The 25012-nt window shown below is 43.8% G+C and overlaps 1 protein-coding gene across 2 annotated transcripts in view; it reads right to left on the reverse strand.

Annotated features, from left to right (window-relative positions):
- The window catches only part of DNMT3L (DNA methyltransferase 3 like), a 232382-nt gene that overhangs the window by 150534 nt on the left and 56836 nt on the right, over window positions 1–25012 (reverse strand). Inside the window, exon 3 of one of the 2 annotated variants that reach the window (XM_030204937.1) lies at window positions 8408–8452. The exons of the other annotated variant lie outside the window; for it this stretch is intronic. Within the exon in view, the coding sequence (XP_030060797.1) occupies window positions 8408–8452 (45 nt within the window). The remainder of the gene's footprint in view (window positions 1–8407; window positions 8453–25012) is intronic. 2 annotated transcript variants of the gene reach the window in all.

The following is a 25012-nucleotide window of genomic DNA, read 5'->3' on the forward strand; positions in this document are numbered from 1 at the left end:
AGTGTCCTGGTTTTACAATAAATTAGGTAGGCTTGCAAGGGAACGGGACCTGACAGAGGTGGCACATAGATGGAGTATAGAGTCAGGCAGAAACATCTCTACACAGTTAATATCGTCAGCTCTTCAGAGTGGGGTAACCATAGTTCACAATGCAGAATTACAGGAGTGTCACTTCCGCACTATCCATCGGGCCTATTTCTCTCAGAGACAAGCTTTTAGAGCAGGAGTCTTGACCACACAGAACTGTAGGAAGTGTCTTAGGTTGGAGGCAAACTTATTTCATGGGATTTGGCAATGTAGGTCAATATCATCATTCTGGGCGGCAATTGGTAGATACCTGACAAGGGTGTTGGGGCGCACAATTAGCATAACATTTGAAAGAGCTATATTCAGTATGCCCAGACTCTGGATGGGAACCACGAGGGGAGAGAAATTGTTTCTCAGCAAGGCCTGCATATTGGGGAAAAAATGCATCTTACTCCACTGGACTGAGGATTGCCCACCCTCCTTTTGGCACTGGAGGAATAGACTCCAGGAACTATTGACATGGGAGTCTAGAGGAGCGGGACTGTCGCCGGGAAGGCAGCGGAGGTTTCTAGCAATATGGGGGGCATATATAAACACCATATCACCTAAGGCGAGAAGTCAGATCTTGAATAGACTTCCCTGGGACCAGTGAAGGGAATTGGACTATAAGCAATGCGCAGGGAGGGGAAGGGAGGGGGGGGGGGGGGGGGGATTTTGGGGGAATAAGGAAAGAGTCTTGGCTAGGTAGGTTAAAGGATGGATGAGGCCCTGATCTCAAGACCATACCTGACATTTGTTTAACGAGTTCAATATATATTACGGTTATTTCCCAGTTCAGGGAAGGTTTTAGATGACTGAGGCTCAGGTCATTTTGAAGTTAATAAAGTTAATAAAGTATACCAACCTGAGAAGGAGGGGGAAGGGATGGGGGGCATAGGGGGGAGAAAAGCTTCTAAAACACAAAATAGATGGTTGTTTTGTATTATCTTTAACCTTGGTCTACAAGAGGATACTGCCGCAATATTAAACGGCCAGGTATGTGATCTGCGGTTTCGGTGGATCAAGATAGGCAACCAATCAGCAACATACAACAAGAGTTATTAGTTGAATTTAATATTTTATTTGGATGTTTATGTACAAACAAAGAGATAAATATTCTGTTTATAAGCACAAAGGTTTGGGGGGGGAGAAAATGTGGGAGGGAGGGGAGGGGGGGGGGGGGAGGAAAAAACCTAGATAACAGAAACCACTGATTTTTCCATATAAGTATGTTATATTATTTACACAATTTTACATCGAAATGTACATTCATGTTTAACATGCTGAACCATTAATAAAAACTGTTGAAATATAAAGATGCACCCACTGCTGGGTGGCTACACACCTGCTCCTCACTCTCCCACTCATGCCGTTCCTCCCCCCAGTGAATCTGAAGACTTCTACAAACCAGTTCTAGTAATCCCCTGGGAAACCTCTCAACCCAGTTTACTAGGGGATCCTATCCCACTGAGCAGAAAGTACAAGCAGTAACTAAGAAAGTCTTTGTGATACTAAGGAAATTAAGGCGGAATAGAGGTTATGATATTCTATTAGTTAGCTTTTGTTCTCCTCAGAATCCAGATTAAAAACCATTAAATAATAGATACTTGGCTACAGCAGCACAAGATGATACTGAATGTAGCTAAAACTAAGGCCTGTTGGTTAACTGGCCATCTGAAGGGCCCTGCAGTGTTGCCTCAGTTTTTTGTTGGTAAGGTGGATTTATCAGAGTTTTTCCATTATTTGGGAGTTATTTTGGTTGGTAAGGTGGATTTATCAGAGTTTTTCCATTATTTGGGAGTTATTTTGGAAGCTAGACTGAGATTTGATCAGCAAGTCTCGTGTGTGTTGCGGACAGGTTCTCAGGTTCTGTGTATGCTACATTTGGTTAAGCCATATTTTGATGTGGCTACTTTGCATTTGTTTTTGCATTCATTGTTGATTTCCAAATTAGATTATGGGAATGTACTGTATTTGGGTATTCCCCATTGTTTGAGTAAAAGATTGAGAACTTTACAAAATGTAGGAATTGATTGGGGGGATTGGGTTTGAGGGATCATGTGACCCCGCTTTATCTTCATTTTCACTGGTTGCTGATGGAGTATCGCCCTATCTAAAAGGTCCTTAATCTGGTGAATCAGGTATTATTTGGGGGTGTTTCTCCATAAATGAAGGCAATGCTTTCTCTCTATGTGCCAGCTAGGGCATTAAGGTCAGCTAATTCTTTTTTTTTTTTTTTGGGGGGGGGGGGGGTCTTCCTAACTCTTCCACCAGAGACTGTGCCTTTTTTGGGCAAGCTCCGGTCCTTTGGAACCGTGGTTTAAGTTACATAAGAACATAATAACAGCCATACTGAGTCAGACCAATAGTCCATCTAGCCCAGTATCCTGTTTCCAAACAGTGGCCAAGCCAGATCACAAGTTGAAACTGAAAACCTATTTTTTCAATGTGCTTTTGGGCAGGGGGGCTGATCCTAGGATATGACATGAGAAAGTCTGCTGGGACAGTATGATGAATATGTTTTTAAAGTTATTGTTTTTAATGCGGTGACTGGAGTATGATTGATTCTATCCTATCATGAATTTTTATATGTAAACCACTCTGATTTCTTTTGTAAGAAGAGTGGCATATCAAGAGTTTTAAACTCTTTAACTATTAAAATGTTTTGAATCTGATCAGTTTAAGCTAATAATGCAAACTCTTACCACATCTGGATTATTGCAACGTAATTTATGTGGATTGTAAAGAAATTTTGTGTAAAAGGTTGCAATCTTTACAAAAATACAGCGCCCGGTTGTTTAGGGCGTCCAAATTTGACAGAATAATATCATTGTTTATCAAACTAAACTGGCTTCCTGTTGAAGCTCAGGGTATTTTAAAACTAACCCCACTGTTTACAAAGCCGCACATTACCGTACCAGCAGCCGCTACTGTGGCTTTGTAAACAAGGGGGTATGGTTTTGGGGTTTTTTAAAATATTACATGGCCTGGCTCCAGTACATTCAATGATCTGTCAGCTATGAACTGTGAACACACCTCTAGACACTACTTAGAACTTCATTTTCCAAATTCAAAAACAGTAGTGCATAAATCTGTGTTTTCCCTATCATTTGCATATTTGGCTGCTAAGTGATGGAATTTATTACCTATTTCAATAAGAGAGACATCTCAGTATAAATTGTTTTATAAACGTATTTCTGTTTCAGAAATCTGTGTTACTTAAAGACTGAAAGTCATATTTCCTGGTTCATATGTTGTTAAGTTTCTAGGTATTCCTAGTGTCTTGTTAACCACACTGAACTTTGTTGCAGGTTACAAATGTCAACTATAAATGTAAAATGTGAAAGTGGGATTTGTAATATCCCTGCTACAAGGGGATCCACAAAGGAGAAAGAAAGGAGCAATAGTATAACAGAGCTGCAGTGTCCTCCAGGGCTCCCCGCCGTACGGGGAAGACTCATGGGAAAGATTCCCTCAACAAATAGGTATTCAGGTCAGTTATAAATGTAGATAAAGATTCCTGGTATATTAGTTTCCTACCTCTTTTCTGTTACCACTTTTTTGAAGAGAAACCACATTAGCCCTTCTCCAGTCCCATGGAATCTCCCCCATCTCCATGAATCTGTTATCATATCCTTTAGAGGACCTATCAGAATCCCTCCTCAATGACTCTTTTGGCACTCTCTCCCCAGTTTTGAGATGATGCTTTTTGTTATTTTGTTTACATGTTGCATTTAATTTGTGTTCTTTCTGGCTTCACTGGAACTCTATAAATAGCTTTGATGTGATTCCTTACTGCAAATGGTGGTATACCAAATCTATATAAATAAATCCCACCTTGAACGTTCTGAAGCTCCCTCCAACTGTGGCAGTGAAGTTCTGAACTGCTGTAGTCCTCCTGGCTATTCGGACTACTTACCACCGCCCTCAGCCACGCCCCATCTGCGACCTACGCCACGCCCCAACTGGACATAAAAAGCACCATGAACGTTCTGAACCACACTCTGAGGCTTCAAAAGTTCGTATGTTCGAAGCTCTGTAACCACTTTTAAGCACAGTACATCTGTGCGCCGCCATGATCTGAACGAGCGTCACAGCTGCAACACCCACGGATGAGCGTCACACCAATAGGAATACAACAAGGGAGGAGCGTCTGAGGCGAAGGCGTCAATCGCCGTTGCCACGCAACGGAATGCAATCACGCGCCATGCACCTATCAAACAACTCAAACAAAAGAAGGAGCGGACCTACGGCTTGCACAGCACGAGACTGCCGCCCAGCTGAGGAGAATACCGCTGCCCTGACAGTGCTATCCTGCAGAACCTGCCGCTCCGAACTGCCATCCGAACCCGCACCAACAAACAAAAAAAGTGAACAGACAGCCTCCAGCAGCCTTCGGGATACACACTAACAAAAAAAAAAAAAAACAAGTGAAGAAACAGCCTCCAGCAGCCTTCGGGACACACACTAACCCAAAAAAAAAAACCCCCGTGAAGAAACAGCCTCCAGCAGCCTTCGGGACACACACTAACCCCCCCCAAAAAAAAAACGTGAAGAAACAGCCTCCAGCAGCCTTCGGGACACACACTAATCCAAAAAAAAAAAAAAAACCTGAAGAAACAGCCTCCAGCAGCCTTCGGGACACACACTAACAAAACAAAAAAAAAAAAAGGTGAATAAACAGCCTCCAGCCGCCTCAACAGGGGACTTCACAAAAACTGAAAGCAGGAAGATAAAACCAACTGCAGTCTTCTCTGGACGAGGTTCACAGCCGCCCTGAACCGCCCTGATACTGCAGCAGTAACAACAGGGCAAGCTGGATGAGGTTCACTTTAAGGGAGGGGGCATGGAACTTGAAGGGGAGACAGACAAACACATGGAGAGGGGGTGAGAGAACAGAATGGGAGGGAAGGGGAGAGGAAAAATTATGCAGATGGAGGGCATAAAGAGAGCACAATCCCTGGATAAAAGAAATAATTCAAAACAGAAACACAGGGGGGGGGGGGCACCCTTACATTGCCACTCACAGGAGGGAAGGGGGGAAAACTAACAGAAAGGGGGTGACTGCACTTCACACAGAAGGAGGGGGCCGTGCACACATACACACAGTCTTTCACTCTCTGTGTCACTGTGACACACACTCTCTCGAACACACACACACACACACACACTCTGTCTCACTGTCACACCCACATTCTCACACAGGCATACACAAAACTCCTTTTTGTTTTCTTTTGTTTACACTTGCACAGCTGATAGCTGCTCGCTGCCTGCCGTGCCCCTCTTCCTTTTTACAAACATTATGCCACTTTTCCTCTTTTTCCCTCTTTTCTTTCTCTACAAACATGACAAGGGGGTTGGAACAGGAGGTCCTGCACAGCTCTCTCCACTGTTGCCACAGGCTAAGCAACAGTTCAGGCACAAGGAGGGGAGGATGAGGGCCAGAACAGGTACACAGACCACAGATGGAGGCGGAGGAGGGGGTCCTGACAGCACAGGTGAAGGGGGGAGGGGCGACCCACAGCCCTGAGAGAAGGGCTGTAGGGAAACCTGAAAGGAGGGGGGGAGACTGACCAGACAGGGAGATGAGGGGTTCTGCGACAACACAGTGGCAGACGCAGACGGAGGGGGGTCCTTCCAGCCAACATAGGGAGGGGGGGGGGATGTATCTCCGTCACACACACTATCTCTCACACACACTCTCTCTCTCTCTCACACACTGACTGTCTCTCTCACTCTCTAACACTGTCTACAACACACACTATGTCTCACACTCGATCACATTCACTCTCTATGTGTCACACAGTCACTGTCAAACACTCTATCACTCTCATACACTCTCGCTCTCGCTCACATACCCACTCAAACACACTGTCAATCTCACACACACACTCTCTAACAGACACACTTGCAGCCACACACATTCAATCTGTCTCTCTCACAAAGTCACTCTCACACACACACTCTCTCAAACATACACACTCCGAGGAAAACCTTGCTAGCGCCCGTTTCATTTGTGTCGGAAACGGGCCTTATTTACTAGTAATACTATAAATGAAACTCCTAGGATATATGTCATCTGGTCCCATGGCTTTGTCCAGTGTTAGTTTTGCAAGTTCATATACCCTTTCTTCAATGAATAGTGTGGTACCTACTCTATTCCCATATGTATCTCTGTCAATCATCAGTTATCTTTCTCCAGGATTTTCTTTTGTGAACCCAGAACAGAAATCCAACATTTCATTTTAACTCAGATAAAATAGTGTGGTGCCCTTTTGATTGGACTAACTTAATATATTTTTGAGAAGCGTCTGAAGGCGGAACCTTATTCTTCAGGTCAGAAATGAGAAAACGATGCCATTATGGTCAGAATGCTTAAAAGGTAACTTTAAAACAATCCAGAAATGAAGTTAAGATGATGAAACATTATGACACCCATCTTATGGGATTTAACATGGATCTGGGTTCCTACTACACTGTAAAACCATATAATTATACTGCTTTGTCAATTTCTGATTACCCACCCTCAAACTGTCATTAGAATGCTTTTCTTTTGTGCTTCCCCCTCTATTCAGATGTTGGACATTTTGTGCAAAACATCCAAAGTTGGACTTAGACATCATATCGAAAGTGCTCCTCCAGGTAACATATAACATAGTAAATGACGGCAGATAAAGACCTGAACGGTCCATCCAGTCTGCCCAACATTAGTCTGAGTGCTTTGAAAATACGCTTCCACGTGTTCTGAACCAGAGTAATTTAGTCTTTGAAGGATTAAATTTCAAATGAAAACTGTTAGCCCAAAACAGAATCTTAGAAACACATGTTAAGAGTTTTGAAAGACAAGAGTGAATACTGGGATCTACTTTCTGGAGAATAAAAATATCATCAGTATATCAATAGAGGTATTCACCCTCTTCCAATGCAACTTATTTCCTTATTGATATGTTTGGGTTTATGTATTTTGTTTCATATTTTGTAATGACTTCTTTTTAGCTTGTTAGACAATTGAAATCGAAATTGTATGGGAAAATGTCATAAATAAATAACTGAATTCAGTGTGCTCATAAAAACATTAAAGACAATGAGGGATACATGCAACCCCTGGGGGATCCTACAGTTGGGGTTCCAACAGTGCGAAAGATCACCTCATACTTTCACTACATATGAGCGACACTGAAGAAAATTCTGGTATTCAGCACTTAGTCAGCCAGGGTTACCACATAAATGGGACTGCATAGGACTGTAACATAGTAAATGACTGCATCCAGTCAGCCCAACAGTCACATTCATTGTCAATTCAAGATTAAATCAACAATGAATGTGACATTATATTTATTTGTTACATTTGTATCCCACATTTTCCCACCTATTTGCAGGCTCAATGTGGCTTACATAGCACCGTAAAGGCGATCGCCAATACCGGTATGAACAAATACAGGGTGATGTTGTGGTAGGATAAATATACTTGATTATGGTCTTTCTTTGTTGTTTCTTATGTTCCAACTACTGCAGTTGCCATCAAAGCCCACTTGTCCGTCTTGTCATCTGCGGGACACAGACTGTAAAAGTCTGCCCTCACATTCCAAATTACTAGAGTTTCCGTCAAAGCTCTCTCCAGCCCATCCTAAATCAGATTGCTATATGTGGGACTCAGACCCTACAAGCCTATGTTTTATCTTAATACAGTAACCCACAGCCGCTTCAGTTCTGAATATTGACTATGCATTAGCCAGATCTGCACAATCCAGATACTGAATGCTGAAGCCCAGACATGGTCTGGCACTGCACATCCAGGAATAACACTGGTGGCAGTCAGCTAAACGCTCCCACCGCCAGCTGAATATTAGCTCCATAGTATGCTGGACATTGGTAAGGTAGCCTTAGCTCTATCTTTACATTTGTCCGTTCAACCTCATGGATCCTTCCTCTCCTTTTTTCCAGGTTGTTTGATATTGAAATATCTGATACAGTTTTACAGTGGCTCACCTCTTTTCTGTTGAACTTCCTTTCAAAATTTCTCTGTTTTACGCCCATCTTTAATTTTTCTATCCTCTTTTTAAGTTTTGGCTCGTCTACTGTTTAATATTTTTTTGACCACACTGACCACCTTCGTTCCAGATTTGGGAATCTTTCTTTATTCATGGTGATGTGTACATTTCTGATTATTTATACAGATCCCCTTCATCCAAATCTATCATAGTTAAACCACTGTATGAAGTTCAGTGACCTGTCTTGGTCTTGGGCTGGCACTGGGAATATACACAGGATTTCTGGTCAACTGTCTGCCTTTGAAATACTGAATAACTAGAACTGAGGCATGCACATGGTTATAACTCACCCTCAATGTGCCGGTGTTTGACATTCACTTCATACGCAATACAATCTGTAAAAAAAAATCAAACTAAATCTGGCTAGTGTTTATGCAAACATTTCTTTTTTCAAAAACGTATTCATTAATTTTTACACTAACAGTTTTATCATTCCTTTGGGATTCCAGCTCAATGGAAACTGGCCTTTACTATGGCTGAAGCACTAGCATCTTTGATTTGCAACTATATAGATCCCCTCTCTGTTATTTGGTGGATAAGTTGATGTATAGCAAGGAGAAAGAAGGAAAAGGTACTATAGTAGACCTGGACGATGTAAAAGGAGTCTATGGAGGAAAAGGAAGGGGAGATGATGGTGAGTAGAAATAGTAGGAACATGGGAGTAATAATCTAGACAAGAAAGGACTCAGTGTACGTCCAGGAGGGTCTCTTCTTGTTTCCTTCATCTTACCAAATGGAGAGCACCGACTTGAGAAAAAGGTGCATTCACATAGCACTGTCACACACGCACAGGAAACAATGATTCCATTGCTTTTGTCCTGCACCACTCCCTAATTCACTAATCACAGGGTGAGCAAAACTAGCACGTGCCAGATTTTTTTTTTTGTAACTACTATGGATAGCCACAAATGTTGATGCCTTGCTGATGTATAACTGCTCTGTTCCTACTTGATCTCTTTTTGAGCATGGCCATTGGGATCTTTCAGCAATCCTGATAAATCTGCCCTTCCCTGCTAGGTTCTTGTAATATCCCTATACTTCTTCCAGTTCTTATACCTTATTTTTTTTTATATTTCAACGGTTTTTATTGATGACAATAAACATTGTAAACATAATCCATAAATTCAAACACTTCGTTAACCTAAGAACAGGTCACTGTTGCGTACATACATCGTAACTGCATCATCAATATTTTCTATCATCATTTTCTCCCCCCCCCCCCCCCCCCCCCCCGGTTAACATCTTCACAATAATCTTCTTACTTCATAGTGTCTAGTCTTTTCCAATATCTATTACAGGACTATACCCATTTACAACCTGGAGTGCTTATCTCCTGAACACCCCATTTGCTAAGGCATTCCAAGTCTATTTAACACCGCACTTCGTGCTTTGTGGGATATGTTTTGCAAATACTTACTCCATATATTAATAAACTCCTTTCTTTTCTTTGGATTACCATAAGCCGTCCTAGCCTCCCAGAGCATTAATTCATGCATCCTATTTCTCCAGTACCAAAAGGAGGGTGGATCTTCTTGCATCCAGTGTTTAAGTATGCATTTTTTCCCCACTGCATATGCTTTGCATAAAAATAGCTCTATATGTCTGTCTGATATCCCATATGCATCCCTTTTGTTCAACAACACTCCTCTCCAAGAGGGGAGTAATCTTTGCCCTATGAGATGTTCAATATATTTCTGTATCGCTCCCCAAAATAGTTTTATTCGAGCACATCTCCAGAATGCATGTAAAAAGGTATTACTTTCTCTATTACACTTGTAGCATTGAGCTTCGCCTATCCAACCCGCTCTTGCTGCTTGTTTTTGTGTTATGTATCCCCTGTGTATTACCCTATATTGACTCTCCTGTAACTCTGCCCCACCTACTTGTTTTGGTATATCTTTTATCAATTTTGCAAAATTTATTCCTTTCAATTCGTATCCCAGATCCTTGCTCCATGCCTCTTTAAGTATCTCGTAGGTACGGGGGGGACTCAGTGATACTAAAGCTCTATGTAAACTCGATATTGATACCTGCCCGTGCGCATCTCCCCTTAAAAATTCACGAAGCCTGCAACCAAGCTTTGTGCCTATTGCTTCTTGGTCCATACTGCACCAGTAATGATGTAGTTGTCTATATGAGTAATGATCCTGGTTGGCTAAGGACAATCTCTGCTGCAGATCCTGGAAGCCATACAACCCTCCCTCCTCATTAACTAGGTGTTCGAGCAAGGTAATCCCCGCCCTCGACCACCTATCAAATATACCTTTCTCCATTCCCGGTGGAAAGTCCCCATTTCCTTTTAGTGGAAGCTGATCGCTAACATTGGGGTTTTGCTTCCACATCTGCATGAGCGATCGCCAAATACTTCTCATTGGCCGTAGCAATATGCTTTTCCGAAAGTTTAATGGTAAATTTTTTGTTTTGGCCTGCAATATGAAATTCAAGTGCCAGGGCTCAAATAGTATTCCCTCCCATCTAGTCGGCGTATACTGGCTTGTATTGAGCAGCCAATCCCTAAGATGTCGCAACAGGCATGCTTGATTGTATCGTTTTATACAGGGTAATCCCACTCCCCCCTGCATCCAGCCATCATACAGATATTCAAAACGAACTTTTGATTTCTTCCCCCCCCCACAGGAACTTTCGGATTATTCTATTTAACTTTCTGATGTCTTTACCCAATATATGTAGTGGCAATACCTGTAATATGTAGAGCCACCTTGGGAATATAATCATTTTAAACATATTGATTCTGCCTATTAATGACAGGGGCAAATGATTCCATCTCTCGAGAGAACTGCTGGTGTCTTGTAACAACTTTTCTATATTGATTTTATATAAATTAGTAGTATCCATAGTCAAGCGCACTCCCAGGTATCTGAACGATTCCTCCGCCCATTTTAACGGTAGTTGTCCTTGCCATTCTCTAACGTGGGCTCCCTCCCTCTGCATAGCTTCAGACTTCTCTAGATTTAGCTTAAAACCTGAAAAGTCGCCATACTCTGCCATACACTCAATGAGAGCTGGTAATGATTCCTCTGGCTGAGTCACATGTGCTAATAAGTCATCAGCAAATGCTGCTATTTTAAAAGTTTCCGTGCCCATCCTAACTCCCTGTACATCGGGTGTTTGTTGAATATTTCTAATCAATGGGTCTAATGTTAATACAAATAATAAAGGTGATAGTGGGCTTCCCTACCTTGTTCCCCGACAAATGAGAAAGGGAGGGGACAATATTCCATTCGCCCACACCTGGGCTTGTGGAAGATAGTATAATGCTCTAATTGCCTCCTGAAAAAACCCTGTTATTCCATACGCATCTAACGTTCCAAACAAAAAGTCCCATACTACCCTGTCGAATGCCTTTTCGGCATCGAAGCTGACCAGCACCGACGGCGTGGCCTGCTCCGCTACCGCCTCCAATGTTACTAATATCTTTCTCACATTTTTTGTAATATTTCGACCCTGTACAAATCCCACCTGTGAGTCTTCAATAATATCTGGCAGAATTCGCGATAATCGATTTGCTAATACCTTGGCAAATAGTTTAGCCTCATAATTGAGTAGCGAAATTGGCCTATAAGATTCTGGTTTCTGTGTGTCCCGTCCAGGTTTTGGGAGCACGATGATCTGAGCTGTCCTCAGGGAGATGGGCATTTGTTTTTCTTGCACTATGGCATTAAACATTAATGTGATGGGTCCCACTACTTCATCCCTCACCATTTTATAGAATTCTCCTCTATACCCATCTGGTCCCGGGGCTTTCCCCAAAGGTCCCTGCTGTATGGCCCATGATACTTCATCTTCCGTTATGGGGGCATTTAACATATCTTGGCTCTCTATATCTATTCTCGGAAGATTTTGTCCCTCCAGATACATTTCGCTATCCATCGGAGGTGGGTCTGGGACATCGTACAGCTGCCTATAGTAATCTTGCAAAATTCTGTTTATTTGGGCATCTTTATTTTCTAAAGTTCCATTTGACGAATATAGTGCGTTTATTTTATGGGGGCCTTGCCTGGGTTTTGCTAACCTAGCCAACATCTTTCCACCTCTGTTAGCATATTTATATAATTGATATCTATAAGAACCATAGTTGTGTTGGGCCTTACTATGAAGTCTCTCATTAAGGGTTTGCTGCAGTTCTAAAAGTTGGGCTTTTAATGTGACAGTATGTTGACGTCCATATTCCCGCCGTACCCATGTTATTTCCTTCTCTAACCAAATCTGTTCCTTCTCCCTTGCCTTTTTTGATGGCTAGTATATGCGATTATCTCTCCCCTAAGTACTGCCTTTGCCGTGTCCCAATAAAGTATAGGAGTTGTCGTATGTGCCTGATTGGTGTCTTGGAACTGCTTATACTTTTTAATTATAAAATCTCGGAATCCCTGATCTTTGTATAACCAAATAGGGAACCTCCACCGGAACTGTCTGACCTCTCTCTCCAAAGGCTCCCATACGGTCATTACCATTGCATGATCTGATATTTTAATGGGGCCTATTTCTGCATTACATATTTTACTAAATAGTGATCGAGATATAAATATGTAATCAATCCTCGACATGGTGGCATGTGCGCGAGACAAATGAGTATAGTCACGCTCTACGGGATGCAATGTTCGCCACACATTCACCAGGTCCAGGACCTCACTTAACACATCCAGTCCTCTGGATTCCGTCCCTGCTCCTCTTCTTCCCCCCTGTGATCTATCCAATGTGGGGTCCACTACTGCATTGAAATCTCCCCCAACTAGTATGGGTGTTCCTTCAAAACTTGTTAAATGGTGTAAACGTTTTTTATAGAAAGCTTTGTTATACGTGTTAGGAGCATACACATTACATACAACTACTGGTTGACGTTCTACAGTTAAATGTACCATTACAAATCTTCCCGCATCGTCAGCTATTACTTTGTGTGTGGTAATTTGCACCCCTTTCTTGATTAGAATTATGACTCCCGCTTTTTTTGCCTGCGCTGGGGATTCATAATATGAGCCCACCCACCAACGACATAATTTCTCATGTTCTTTGGCATTTAAATGCGTTTCTTGAAGTAATGCTATTGACACCTTTTGCTTGTGGAGTGCTTGGAGTATCTTCTGCCTTTTTATCGGCGAAGAGATACCTCCCACATTCCACGTCACTACTTTAAGGGCCATTAGGTGATATCGTAAGTTAGCTGTAATATTACCTTGATTCCTTCTCTGACTGAGCGGGGAGGGCATCCCAGCCCATACCCCCCCCCCCCCCCCCCCCCGTAGTTGATCCTGTTTCCACATGGGTGCTCTCCTCGTGTGTCACCTACTGTGTTGCCTGTATTCCCCTGTTCCTCTGTAACCATGAAGTTCTTGCTCCTCATTGTCCCTCCCCCCTCCCTCCCCCACCCACCCACCCCCCCCTACTACCCAACTTCCCCATATTCTTATTAGCACCTATAGTGCTCTACTTCCGTGCTTCCGACCCGGGATCCCATCTAGTCCAACCTTGCTTATATTTTATTTGACCCCTTCCCCCTCATTTTTACCTTATTGACTTTACAAACAATATCAACAACTTCAAAACTTTATAACTCTGCATCAAATAGTCACTGGTCTCCTCACCACTTCTGCTCCTCCTCTACTGTAGTACCAGTCTCTCTTTATTATCCACCGCACTCTTCAGGTTTTGCTCGACGTTCTCGGCCTTTCATCCTCCAGCCGGTCCACAAATGCTTGAGCGGCTTCCACCGTATCACAAAATCTGACTGAACCATTGTGCTGGATTCTCAATTTTGCTGGATACAATAAACTGAACCTTATCTGCATTTTATGTAGTCGCCCACAAATTTGCGAGTATTGCTTGCGCTGGAGGGAAACTTTGGTAGAATAGTCCTGAAAGCACAGTATCTTATGTCCGTCCACCTCCAGCTTCTCTCCTTTCCGAGAGCTATTAACACGTCCATCTTATGTTGATAGTGTAGCATTCGCAATATCACCACTCTTGGCCTTGTGTTAGTCTCTTTTCTTGGACCCAAACGATGTGCTCGTTCTATCTTGATTGGTCCCGCGGTACTTTGGTTAGTCAAAATCTTGGTGAGCCATGGCTCCAAAAAACCTCTCAGTTCCACCTCTGGTATTGATTCTGGTATGCCTACCAGCCGAAGATTATTCCTTCGAGATCGATTCTCCAAGTTGTCCACTTTATCTTCCAAGGTTGTCACCATTGCCTGTAGATGCTCGATGGATTTCGATGCCTCCTGCGAGGAGGTTTCCACCTCCCCCAGTTGCTGTTGAACCTCCTGGAACTCGTTAGTAAACGTGGTGATTCTTTGATCCATTCCTTCAAGCTTGTTAATTATTTGCTGTAATTTGTTGTTCATGGTTTCCTCTACCGCCATTTTTACCTCCGTGACAATTTCCGTGGCCCAAACGGAGCTCACTGATGGTGACGGTGGGGAATTTTTATCAGCCATCTTTGTACCCCCGCTCTTATTCTTCTCCGGCTCTTTCCTGGAGCTTCTGGTCGCCATACAATAATACAGGAGGTAGCTGTAGTCTATTCGACTGATTTAATACTATTCTTTAACCCAGTTTCTCAGCTGCAGTGGGTTGACTCGGCTTTTTATTATGTGCTGGATACTGTTTTATTAGTCTTTGTCTCTATACTAAGTATTCCTCTTTCTCTTTATTATTCAACTGGCACATCTTCATTTACAGTGACTGGTGCTGTGTTCCTTGCTCTTGTTTCCCCGTGCTTCTCTGCCCATTAGCTCTCCGCTATTTTCTCCAGATAGCACGTTACCTTGTCCTCTGCTCCTCGTGCCCCACACTCTTATCCGTCCTCCGCCGCACCCTCATCTGGCTGCTCCTACCTGCAATCTCAATCGCCCGCTCCAGAGCACACCAGCGAGACCCTTTTGTCTTTTTGATCTTCCAGGTCTCCCGTCAGCATCGGGCCCGTAGTTCCGCTCCCCGCTGGCCGCCTCCGGCCCCGACTCCACGCGGTTGCGGTCGGACGCGGCGATCGCCGATTTCATCACCGCGCCGTCTTTACCAATCGGCTTCGCGGTTCTCAATTATGCGCCTGGGACTTTCCTCCACAAGAACCCGTCCACTCCATCTTATTCTGGGGGTTGGAGCTGTCGAAATCGATGGGATCCCTGGTCGTTGCTTACAGGAGCTCACATTACAGCGGCCATCTTGGCCCGCAGCTCCACCGGAAGTTATACCTTATTTTTTTAATATATAAGGTCATTTTTAATCACTCTTGAGTTGTGCAAATCTGTGTTCAATTTTTTCTGAAAAACACTTTAGGCCTCTTTTCAAGCTGCACTAGAAGTTCCCAAGAAGCAATGCCGACAGAGTCCGTTCAAAGTGAATGGGCTTTGTTGACACTACTGCACTAGGAGCCGCTAGTGCATCTTGATAAAAGAGGTCCTTTGAGGGTAATTTTTTAACAGGCCACCCTGGTTCAGAAGGCAAGGTACCTAAGTATCTTTATACGCTTATGTGTAGGTAGACTCCAGTTTAATAAACTACTCAAGGCACGCTAGTTTGTTGTAGCATTTTTTTTTTCAAATTACTGTATAATGGACTTGGAGATGGTGGAGCAATGCTAATGGTTTATTTTATTATTTTTATGTTGTTATAATGTATGCATTATTGGAAACCGCCTAAGAATTAGGTAGGGTATAAGTTTTTAAAATAAGTAAATAAAATTGCCCCAGAAACACTGCAGAAATCATAGCTAGTCAGAAGCATGTGTAAGTATTCGAACACAAAGTATGCACGACTCCAGCCACTCTCCACTCAAAATCTGCCCAAAATACGCCAATACTTGAGACGTGTTGATGTCAATGCCCGTACTTTTTATGTGTAAGATAATTTTGCATATAAATGTGAAAAAGTCTTTATAAAAATTACCATCTTTACTGATTCTCTAATTAAAAAAGCATTCTATACTATATAGCAATGAACAGCATTATGAACAAAATAAATCCCTCCCTTACAAGCAATAGCTATGCCCCCTTCCCTCCCTTTTCAAAGTCCACTTCCCATGCCACACATCAACAGAAATTATTCCCAGGATCACTCAAATCACAGAAACCTTGCGTCTTCTTTACATCTCTTTTTCTAGATATTCCAAAATTGGTCTCCATCTTCTCCACACACCCTGCCTCTTCCCTGGAATATTATCTGTTAGCTTTCCATTTCAGCCATATGAATCTTACCTCTCTCCACCAAGCATGCAAGCAGGGACATCCAGCTCTTCCATTTGTCCAAAATAACTCTTGAGTTCAGCTAGTAAGAGTTTTACCACTATATCGACCACTGGAGTGAAGGATGTGGCCTAATGGTTAGTGTAGTGGGTTGCAGACCTGGGGAACTAGGTTGATTCCACTGCTGCCTGATGGTTAGCAGTGGATTGAGATCCTGGGGAAGCAGGTTTAATTCCCTTTGAAGCTCCATGTGATCCTGGGCAAGTCACTTAACCCTCTGTTGCCCCAGGTACAACAGTAGTACAATGTACTACTTAGATTGTGAGCCCACTAGAGACAGTCCCAGTACCTGTAAAATGAAACTGTAAACCACTTAAGTCAAGTGGTATAAAAAAGAAAAAATAACTTATCATTTAGGTCCTCTGGAAAATACAACAACTTTTGGTCTTCGGGTACTGAAATGCCAGTGATGTTTTTAATACACTCTTTAACTGTATTCAAATATGTTGTAATATTGGGCACAAGTATGTGAGGGAGTTCTAAAAAGGAGCACCTGATTGGAACTTATTCTATAAAGGAAAGCAGGTGCCTACTTTTCTTTATAGAATACTAGGGTTACTGGGTATATCGCACATATGCGGTTAGGAATGAGATTGTATGCCAGCCACAGACCTGGTGTAAATGCTTGCATCTAAATTTGGGAAGATGCAAATGTAACTTGTAATATTCTGTAAGTTACAAGTGGAATGTGCATTATGCCCAGGCTTTACCCATATGTATGTCCACCTGCAAACTACGCACTGTCATCAATACATGCGTGTTTACAAAGCAGTGCTTACAGGATTACTGTCATTTAAGCGCTTATGTGCAAATATGCCAATATTCTGGTTAAGTGCATATCTGGCTTGTAAATGTTAGCGCATTCTTTATAGAATTACCTCTAAATTGTGAAAAGTGTTCCTGCTTTTTACAGTTCTTCCATCATAAATCCAAAAAAATGCCTATAAATAGTATGCAACCTCACTGGAGTCAGGTGTCCCCTGGTGACATTTTATACTGTTGTCAAAGTATATTTGCTGAAAGGGAACATTTCCACATTTTACAAAAGATAGCATTCTATAATTTCTTGTCAATGAAAATTGAATCAGTCACACAAGTGGGTGATATATGATCATATGACAGTGCTGGGATGGAACAGCTCTCCCGTAGCTCAGAACTCCTGTGTGCAGTTTGTTTCAATAAAGTCCAACTTTTCCATTCTTCAGTTACAGCCATGTCAACTATGAAGAATATGGGAAAATGCGGAGTTGTTTCATAAGCCACCTGGTAAATATCCTAGACATTTGGACCCTTTAGGCAGGAAACTGCTATTGGGCAACTTAATCTGTCCAAATTGCATCTTGTAAATTTTATTTAAGTCAATATGGGGGCCCTTTTACCAAGTTGAGGTAAAAAGGACACTGCACTTGCAGCGGTTGTTTTTAGTACACTGGGTAAAAAGGTCAAAAAAAATACATGGCCAACGTGGGAAGATTCACTTACCGCGTGGCCATGCAAGGAGTGAGCACTTAACACCACCCACTGAGGTGGCAGTATGGACTCCCGTACTAACCCGGTGGTAACCAGGTAGCACACAGCGCTGCCCGATTACCGCCAAGTTAGCACCTGCGGAAATATTTTCAAATATTTCTGCTAGCACAGGAAATGGCACGTGCTGGGGCTGGAGCTACCACTGGCACCCGCAATGGGCTGTCAGTAGCTCCAAATTGGCACGCGGTAAGCCCACGTTGGGCTTACCACCTCTTTTTCAAAGGATGCAAAGTTTCCCATCCAGCCTGTTTCCAAAGCCACAATCTGATCAGGCACTATCTTGGCTGAACCAGATGAATGTGGAACCCATTTTATATGCTCAGTGTGTGATGTATTCAATATGGGGGGTCGATATTCAAACCAGTGGCGGTCAGCATATTTTTAAACACTGACCACCGTGAGCAGAATTAGCACCAGAAATTCAATGCCTGGCCATGTCTGGGCTATTCTTCAGATGCTAGCCACTAGAGCTTATGTGGTTTCCCAGCCGATGATCAGGTGGGATCCATATAAAACACTCATGCGAGACCTGGCTGAATACTGGCCAGAATCCACATAAGGGATGCATGTGCCTTCTGCTCCCTCGATTTCCCCCTCCCTTCCACCATCCAGAAGCAGCCCCTGTCCGATCCCCCTCCCTCCCTTCCAGTCCCCTTGGAAGTTAGGACAATCTTTTTAATATTCTAACTTTATGCAGTTGCTCAGCTGGTGAGCTGACTGAAAAGTGCTGCTACTAACTGGCTGTTTCCACCCCCGCCCTAACTCTGTCCCTGTTCCGCCCACAAATTAGCAGTTTTGGCATGGGCAGATAGAGGGGATATTCAGTGCCACTGTTAAGTGCCACTGAATATCTCCAGACAGCCCCAACCAAACAATTTAAATGGCCAGAAGCCTCTCCTGGCTGTTTAAATCGCTTTAAAATATCGAACCCTCCGTTTTCTAAAATCTGTTTTCACCACTGCAGCTAAATGTCTTGCTTTGCAGCATGTCTCCTGACTCCACGAGGATTCATACAAGACTAGCTGATGCTCCCTGTAATGCAGACTCCATCTTTGGTCATAAAGTAAAGGAATCAGAGGTCAACATCAAGGACCAAAGCTCTAATTTATAGCATCTCTCGACTGTGCCCACACCATCTACATCCTCCTCTAGATGAACAGTCTGCTCTTTTACGCGCCAAGCAGGATTATTATATCCAACTGACCTACTCTCTTGGCTCTAAACCCTCGACTTCTCTTCACCACATTGAACTCTCTCCTCAAGGTGCCCCCTCCCCCAAACTCCCCCTTCATTATCTCCTCAGACCCTTGCTGAATTCTTTCTCAGACAAGGTTCAAAAGATAACCTTGAATTCTGTACCTCGCCACCTCTCCCTCCACTAGTCCATTCCCTCTCCCTCCTTCCCCTCATTCCTTTCCTCCTTTCCTGAAGTTACATAGAGGAAATTACACTTCTCCTTTCTTCCTCAAAATGTACCACCTGTTCCTCTGATCCCATTCCCACCCACCTTCTTAATGCCATCTCACCTGCTCTTATTCCTTTTATCTGTCACATTCTCAACCTCTCACTTTCCACTGCAACTGTCCCTACTGCCTTTAAACATGCTGTGGTCACACTCTCCTTAAGAAGCCTTCACTCAGACCCTACTTGTCCCTCTAATTACCGACCCATCTCCCTCCTCCCTTTTCTCTCCAAATTACTTGAGCGTGCTGTTCACCACCGCTGCCTTGATTTTCTCTCCTCACATGCTATTCTTGACCCACTACAATCTGGTTTTCGCCCTCTCCACTCAACCGAACTGCGCTTAACTAAAGTCTCCAATGACCTATTACTGGCTAAATCCAGAGGTCAATATTTCATCCTCATTCTTCTTGATCTTTCCTCTGCTTTTGACACTGTTTGATCACAGCATACTTCTCAATACCCTGTCCCACTTGGATCCAGGGCTCTGTCCTTTCCTGGTTATCTTCCTACCTCTCCCTCCGCATCTTTAGTGTTCACTCTGGTGGATCCTCTTCTACTTCATATCCCTCTGCCTATCGGCGTACCTCAGGGTTCTGTTCTTGGTCCCCTCGTCTTTTCTATCTACACTTCTTCCCTTGGTTCATTAATCTCATCCCATGGCTTTTCCTACCATCTCTATGCTGATGACTCCCAAATCTAACTTCTTCTTCCCCTGATATCTCACATTGCATCAAACCAAAGTTTCAGCGTGCTTGTCTGACATTGCTGTCTGGATGTCCTCAACGCCACCTGAAATTAAACATGACCAAAACCGAGCTTCTCATTTTCCCCCCCCAAACCACCTCCCCACTCCCCACTGTTTTCTATTTCTGTTGATGACTCTCTCATTCTCCCTATCTCCTCAGCTCGAAACCTTTGGGTCATCTTTGACTCTTCTCTCTCCTTCTCTGCTCATATCCAGCAGACCACCAAGACCTGTCGTTTCTTTCTTTACAACATCCGTAAAATCCGCCCCTTCTTTCCGAGCACTCTACCAAAACCCTCATCCACACTCTTGTCACCTCTCGTTTAGACTACTGCAATCTGCTTCTTGCTGGCCTCCCACTTAGTCACCTCTCCCCCTCTCCAATCGGTTCAAAACTCTGATGCTCGTCTCGTCTTCCGCCAGGGTCGCTTTACTCATACTACCCCTCTCCTCAAGTCGCTTCACTGGCTCCCTATCCGTTTTCCCGCATCCTGTTCAAACTTCTTCTACTAACCTATAAATGTACTCACTCTGCTGTTCCCCACACTCGTCCTTCCCTACACCCCTTCCCGTGCACTCCACTCCATGGATAAATCCTTCTTATCTGTTCCCTTCTCCCTACTACTGCCAACTCCAGACTTCGTGCCTTCTGTCTCGCTGCACCCTAGGCTGCACCCTAGGCCTGGAATAAACTTCCTGAGCCCCTACGTCTTGCCCCATCTTTGGCCACCTTTAATCTAGACTGAAAGCCCACCTCTTTAACATTGCTTTGACTCGTAAGCACTCGCTTCCACCTACCCTCCTCTCCTCCTTACTGTACACATTAATTGATTTGATTTGCTTACTTTATTTTTTTGTCTATTAGATTGTAAGCTCTTTGAGCAGGGACTGTCTTTCTTCTATGTTTGTGCAGCGCTGCGTACGCCTTGTAGCACTATAGAAATGCTAAATAGTAGTAGTAGTAACAGATGCATCCAAGCATTGCAGAAGGTTGTCTTATTATAGAACTTTTGTTCATCAGACAACCCCAAGTCTTAAAGTTAGCACTTATTTGCCTTCTTGCATTACTTGCCCAGTGTTCCACTTTTACGAAGTCTTGTGAGCAAAAATGGGACAAAGGAAGCAGGTGATGCCTTCATAACCAAAGCAACATTCTACTTTCTGACTGCTCTCTACAGTCACTGGCAGTGTCTCTCCATAAAAAATCCTGTCCTACCTGTAGAAGGTAGGGTTCCATCTTTTCAACAGCAAAGGGAACATGCACAAACCATCTGGGATTATTTGATCATGTCACAGAGAAAGAGCTTGAAAAAATCTTGAAAGGCTTATGGTTGATATTCTGCACTCTTGACCCTTGCTCGGCAAAGGTAGAATGGCTAGCAGCAAAGGCCTCATTGAATGGCCACTAAACTGTCAACTCCTCTCATGTCGATGGCAGCTGTCAACACACTAAAAAGGATAATGGTGTGCCCCCTAGTGAAAAAGAGCTCCCCTGACCAGGACACGTTTGAAATTTACTGACCAGTTTTTCAACATTCTTTTCCTGGCAAAACTTATACAACAGTCTGCATTCAACTCAACAATAGGATAAATGAAAGCAACTTGATAGAACCATGTTGTCGTGTTCCACGTGCCTACCTGCTCTCCCGCGGCGGGGAACGGGAGTAGCGGCCTCCACGGCGCGGGAGGACGGCCGAAGGGTCCCTGCATGGGGGCCGGCGCTGCCGCGAGACTGGCGGGTCGGCTGGGACCGCGGCCGGTCTCTCGGGTGGAGGAGGCCGGGACGAGCTTCGCGCCGCCCAAGATGGCGGCGCTGGGACGAGGGGGGCCGACGTCCTCTTCGCTCCGTAGCCAGGGGGCTCGGGAGCTCCGCCTACCTGCACCGTATTGGAGGACCAGGGGGTGACTCCGCCTGGGAGATCGGGCAGAGCCAATCCGAGGGCTCTGCCGACTCCCAGGGCCGGATTGGTGGGGTTCTCCCTTGGGGGTGGGGTGGCGCGATATTTAAAACACGGGAGCTAGCTGACATCGGCGCTTCAGGTTCTGTTCCCGAAGCCTGTGCAGTGGGTCCGTGGAGCGTCTTGGTGGACTTATCCAGAGACTGTGCTGATACCAGATACGGATTGCTAGCAGCCCATGCTAGCCGCTTATCCAGAGACTGTGCTGATACTCAGATACAGATTGCTAGCCGCCCATGCTAGCCGCTTATCCAGATACTGTGCTGATGACTCAGATACGGATTGCTAGCCGCCTATCCAGAGACTGTGCTGATACTTAACTACTGTGCCTGACTGCTGGTTGCTGATTGCCCAGTTATTCCCGACTCTAGCCAGGCCAGTCCATCAACCCCGCAGTTCCAGCAGTCCTGCCTGGCCGCCTGCAGCTGGGGGCTCAACCCCTGGTGAACGGCGGCCGCCGCGGTGAGAATTTGGGGTTGCACGGCTGTCCTCCGAGGTCCTTCGGGGCCTTGCGGGACCTAAGTGCTCACCAACGTTAAAGACAAGACACATGTCAACCTGGCTTCAGTCCTGGGGTATGGAACACAGACAGCTCTTGTGCCATTTCTTGATAATCTTCACAGAAACCATGACAGAGGATCTGATGTGATGCTAGTGTTGATGGATTTCTCACCAGCCTTTGACACTGTGCATCATAATATCATGCTTACAAGACTGGCTGCAATAGGTATCGGTGGCATAGTATGTACATTGTTCAAATCCTCTTTGTCCACACAGACAACAGCACATCATCACCTTGGGCACTGAATGTAGAGTACCACAGGGATCCACAGAGTCACCTATTTTATGTAATATATACCTCAAGCCTTTAGCTGAGCTGCTTTAGTTGATGAACACAAAATTCTGTATCTATGTTGATGATGTGCAACTAACCATTGAACCAGATCTACCCACTGCTTTGAGTAAACTGACTGCCTGTCAAACTGCAACTCAGGAATGGTAAAAAACAAAACAAGAAACTCTTTCTGAGCACAAGCAAAAAAGAGATTATGTGGGCTCTGTAGGAGTATTTACCTGAGATCTCACCTTTGCTGGTCTTGACCTATATAAGCCGAACCATTCTGTTATAACAATATGGACACTTCTGCCTATGGCCTGCATACATCTGTATTCATCAGAAGCCAGCTTTTTCTACAAAGGAAAATTACTGCTGAACAACCATGATGACTTCATCCAAGGACATATTCTTCGTTGCAAACTAGCCCTGTTATCTCCTGGGAAGATGGAGGAGAGAGGACCAGAAAACTGGCAAGAGGATAGAAGACTCGGAAAGAGCAAGAGACTGATTTCCTAAACACCAGTGAACTGCATACCTTGTAACAACTCACAAGGTTAGCTCAGCTACAGTACAAAGCCTCACCTAAAGACTGTCATCTGCATCCAGAATACAGATCTCTGACTTTATTCCTGGACTGAGAGATTCGCTGAGGCTTCAGCTTGAGTCTCAGAGTAGGAATCCGCTTCTTTACTATTGGAAGACTGCCAAAGATGGCAAGGTGAGATAGCAGGATATACTACCTATGGTCATGGGGATAATTAGTCCTTGCTGGTTTATGTCATGACTTATGGTCTGTGAATTTAGCTGCTGTGTATTTTGCATAAGATGTGTGGTGTAAGTTCTCATAATAATCATTAGGATATCAGTATTGTGATTGGTTGTATAATCACTCGTTAGTCTATTAGGATAATCATATATCATTATCTATATTTTGGTGATAATCTATTTTTATAGCAAGTTATTTTGTATTTTGCTTAGCATTTCGCTTCAGAACTATATATATATATATTTTTTTTCTTTACCTAATAAATAATATATATTCCATCTGTGGCATTGTTCCTTTTTCTAGCACAGCTAGCTAGCCATTGGGGCCAAAGAGGTGTGCTTCCCTAGACACGAGCCCAGAATAATTGCTATTTAGTAGTGTTCTGTCAGCTAAGTACCTCAGGATATATATATTAGAAGTTGTCCTCCTGGATATATACCCCTACAGTTCCTAACACAAGTGAGCAGGCACCTGACTTCAAAATCCAATTTAGGAAGTTTGAACTCTCCCCAAAATCACAGGTCACGAACTCTGGGATACTGCTAGACCCATTACTAACCTGATCCTGCAAATATGAACAACCTTTAAAAACTGTTTCTACCACTGCAGAAACTACAAAATTCTCTCCATATGCACTATTGAAAAGACCACTTTCTAAGTAATATCTGTGCGGCTTACAATAAGAAAATTAGGAAGGAATGGGAGTTACAATACAAAAGATGTGAGGGAAGAGGGAGGAAGTACAATAATTATAGGAAACTGGGGGGGGGGGGGGGGGGGGGAATTGTGACATCTCCTGCTGAGCGAAGTGGTAGAAAATACTAGCTATATGGATCTGCAATTGGAAAGGTTTTAAGGTCAGATTTGTATTTGGCTAGGGAGGATGATAAACGCAGATGGTCGGCAGCTCATTTCAAGGTTCAGGACCCTGAACTGAGAAACTGGATTGTTGCATGGTGTCATATCTGATTTTGCGGAAATATGGAACAACAAGTTGATTATTCTAGGCAGATCTGAGTGGTTCATGAGGGGACAATAAGGGGTGAGATAATGTGATAAATAGGACGATTCACCAGATGTATGACTTTTATAAACGGAAGTAGCAGCTTGTGGACACGTGGAGGGGCATAATCGAAAGGGGCACCCAAGTTTTCCTGAGGATGTCCTCGCAGGACATCCCGGCGAAGGGGCGGGGAAACCCGTATTATCGAAACAAGATGGGCGTCCATCTTTCATTTTGATAAGACAGTCGAGATGCCCAAATCTTAACATTTAGGTCGTCCCTTGAGATGGTCGTCCTTAGAATTGGTCGTTTCTGACTTTCGGCGATAATGGGA

This window comes from Microcaecilia unicolor, chromosome 5 (assembly GCF_901765095.1).
Source record: "Microcaecilia unicolor chromosome 5, aMicUni1.1, whole genome shotgun sequence".
Lineage (NCBI taxonomy): Eukaryota > Metazoa > Chordata > Amphibia > Gymnophiona > Siphonopidae > Microcaecilia > Microcaecilia unicolor.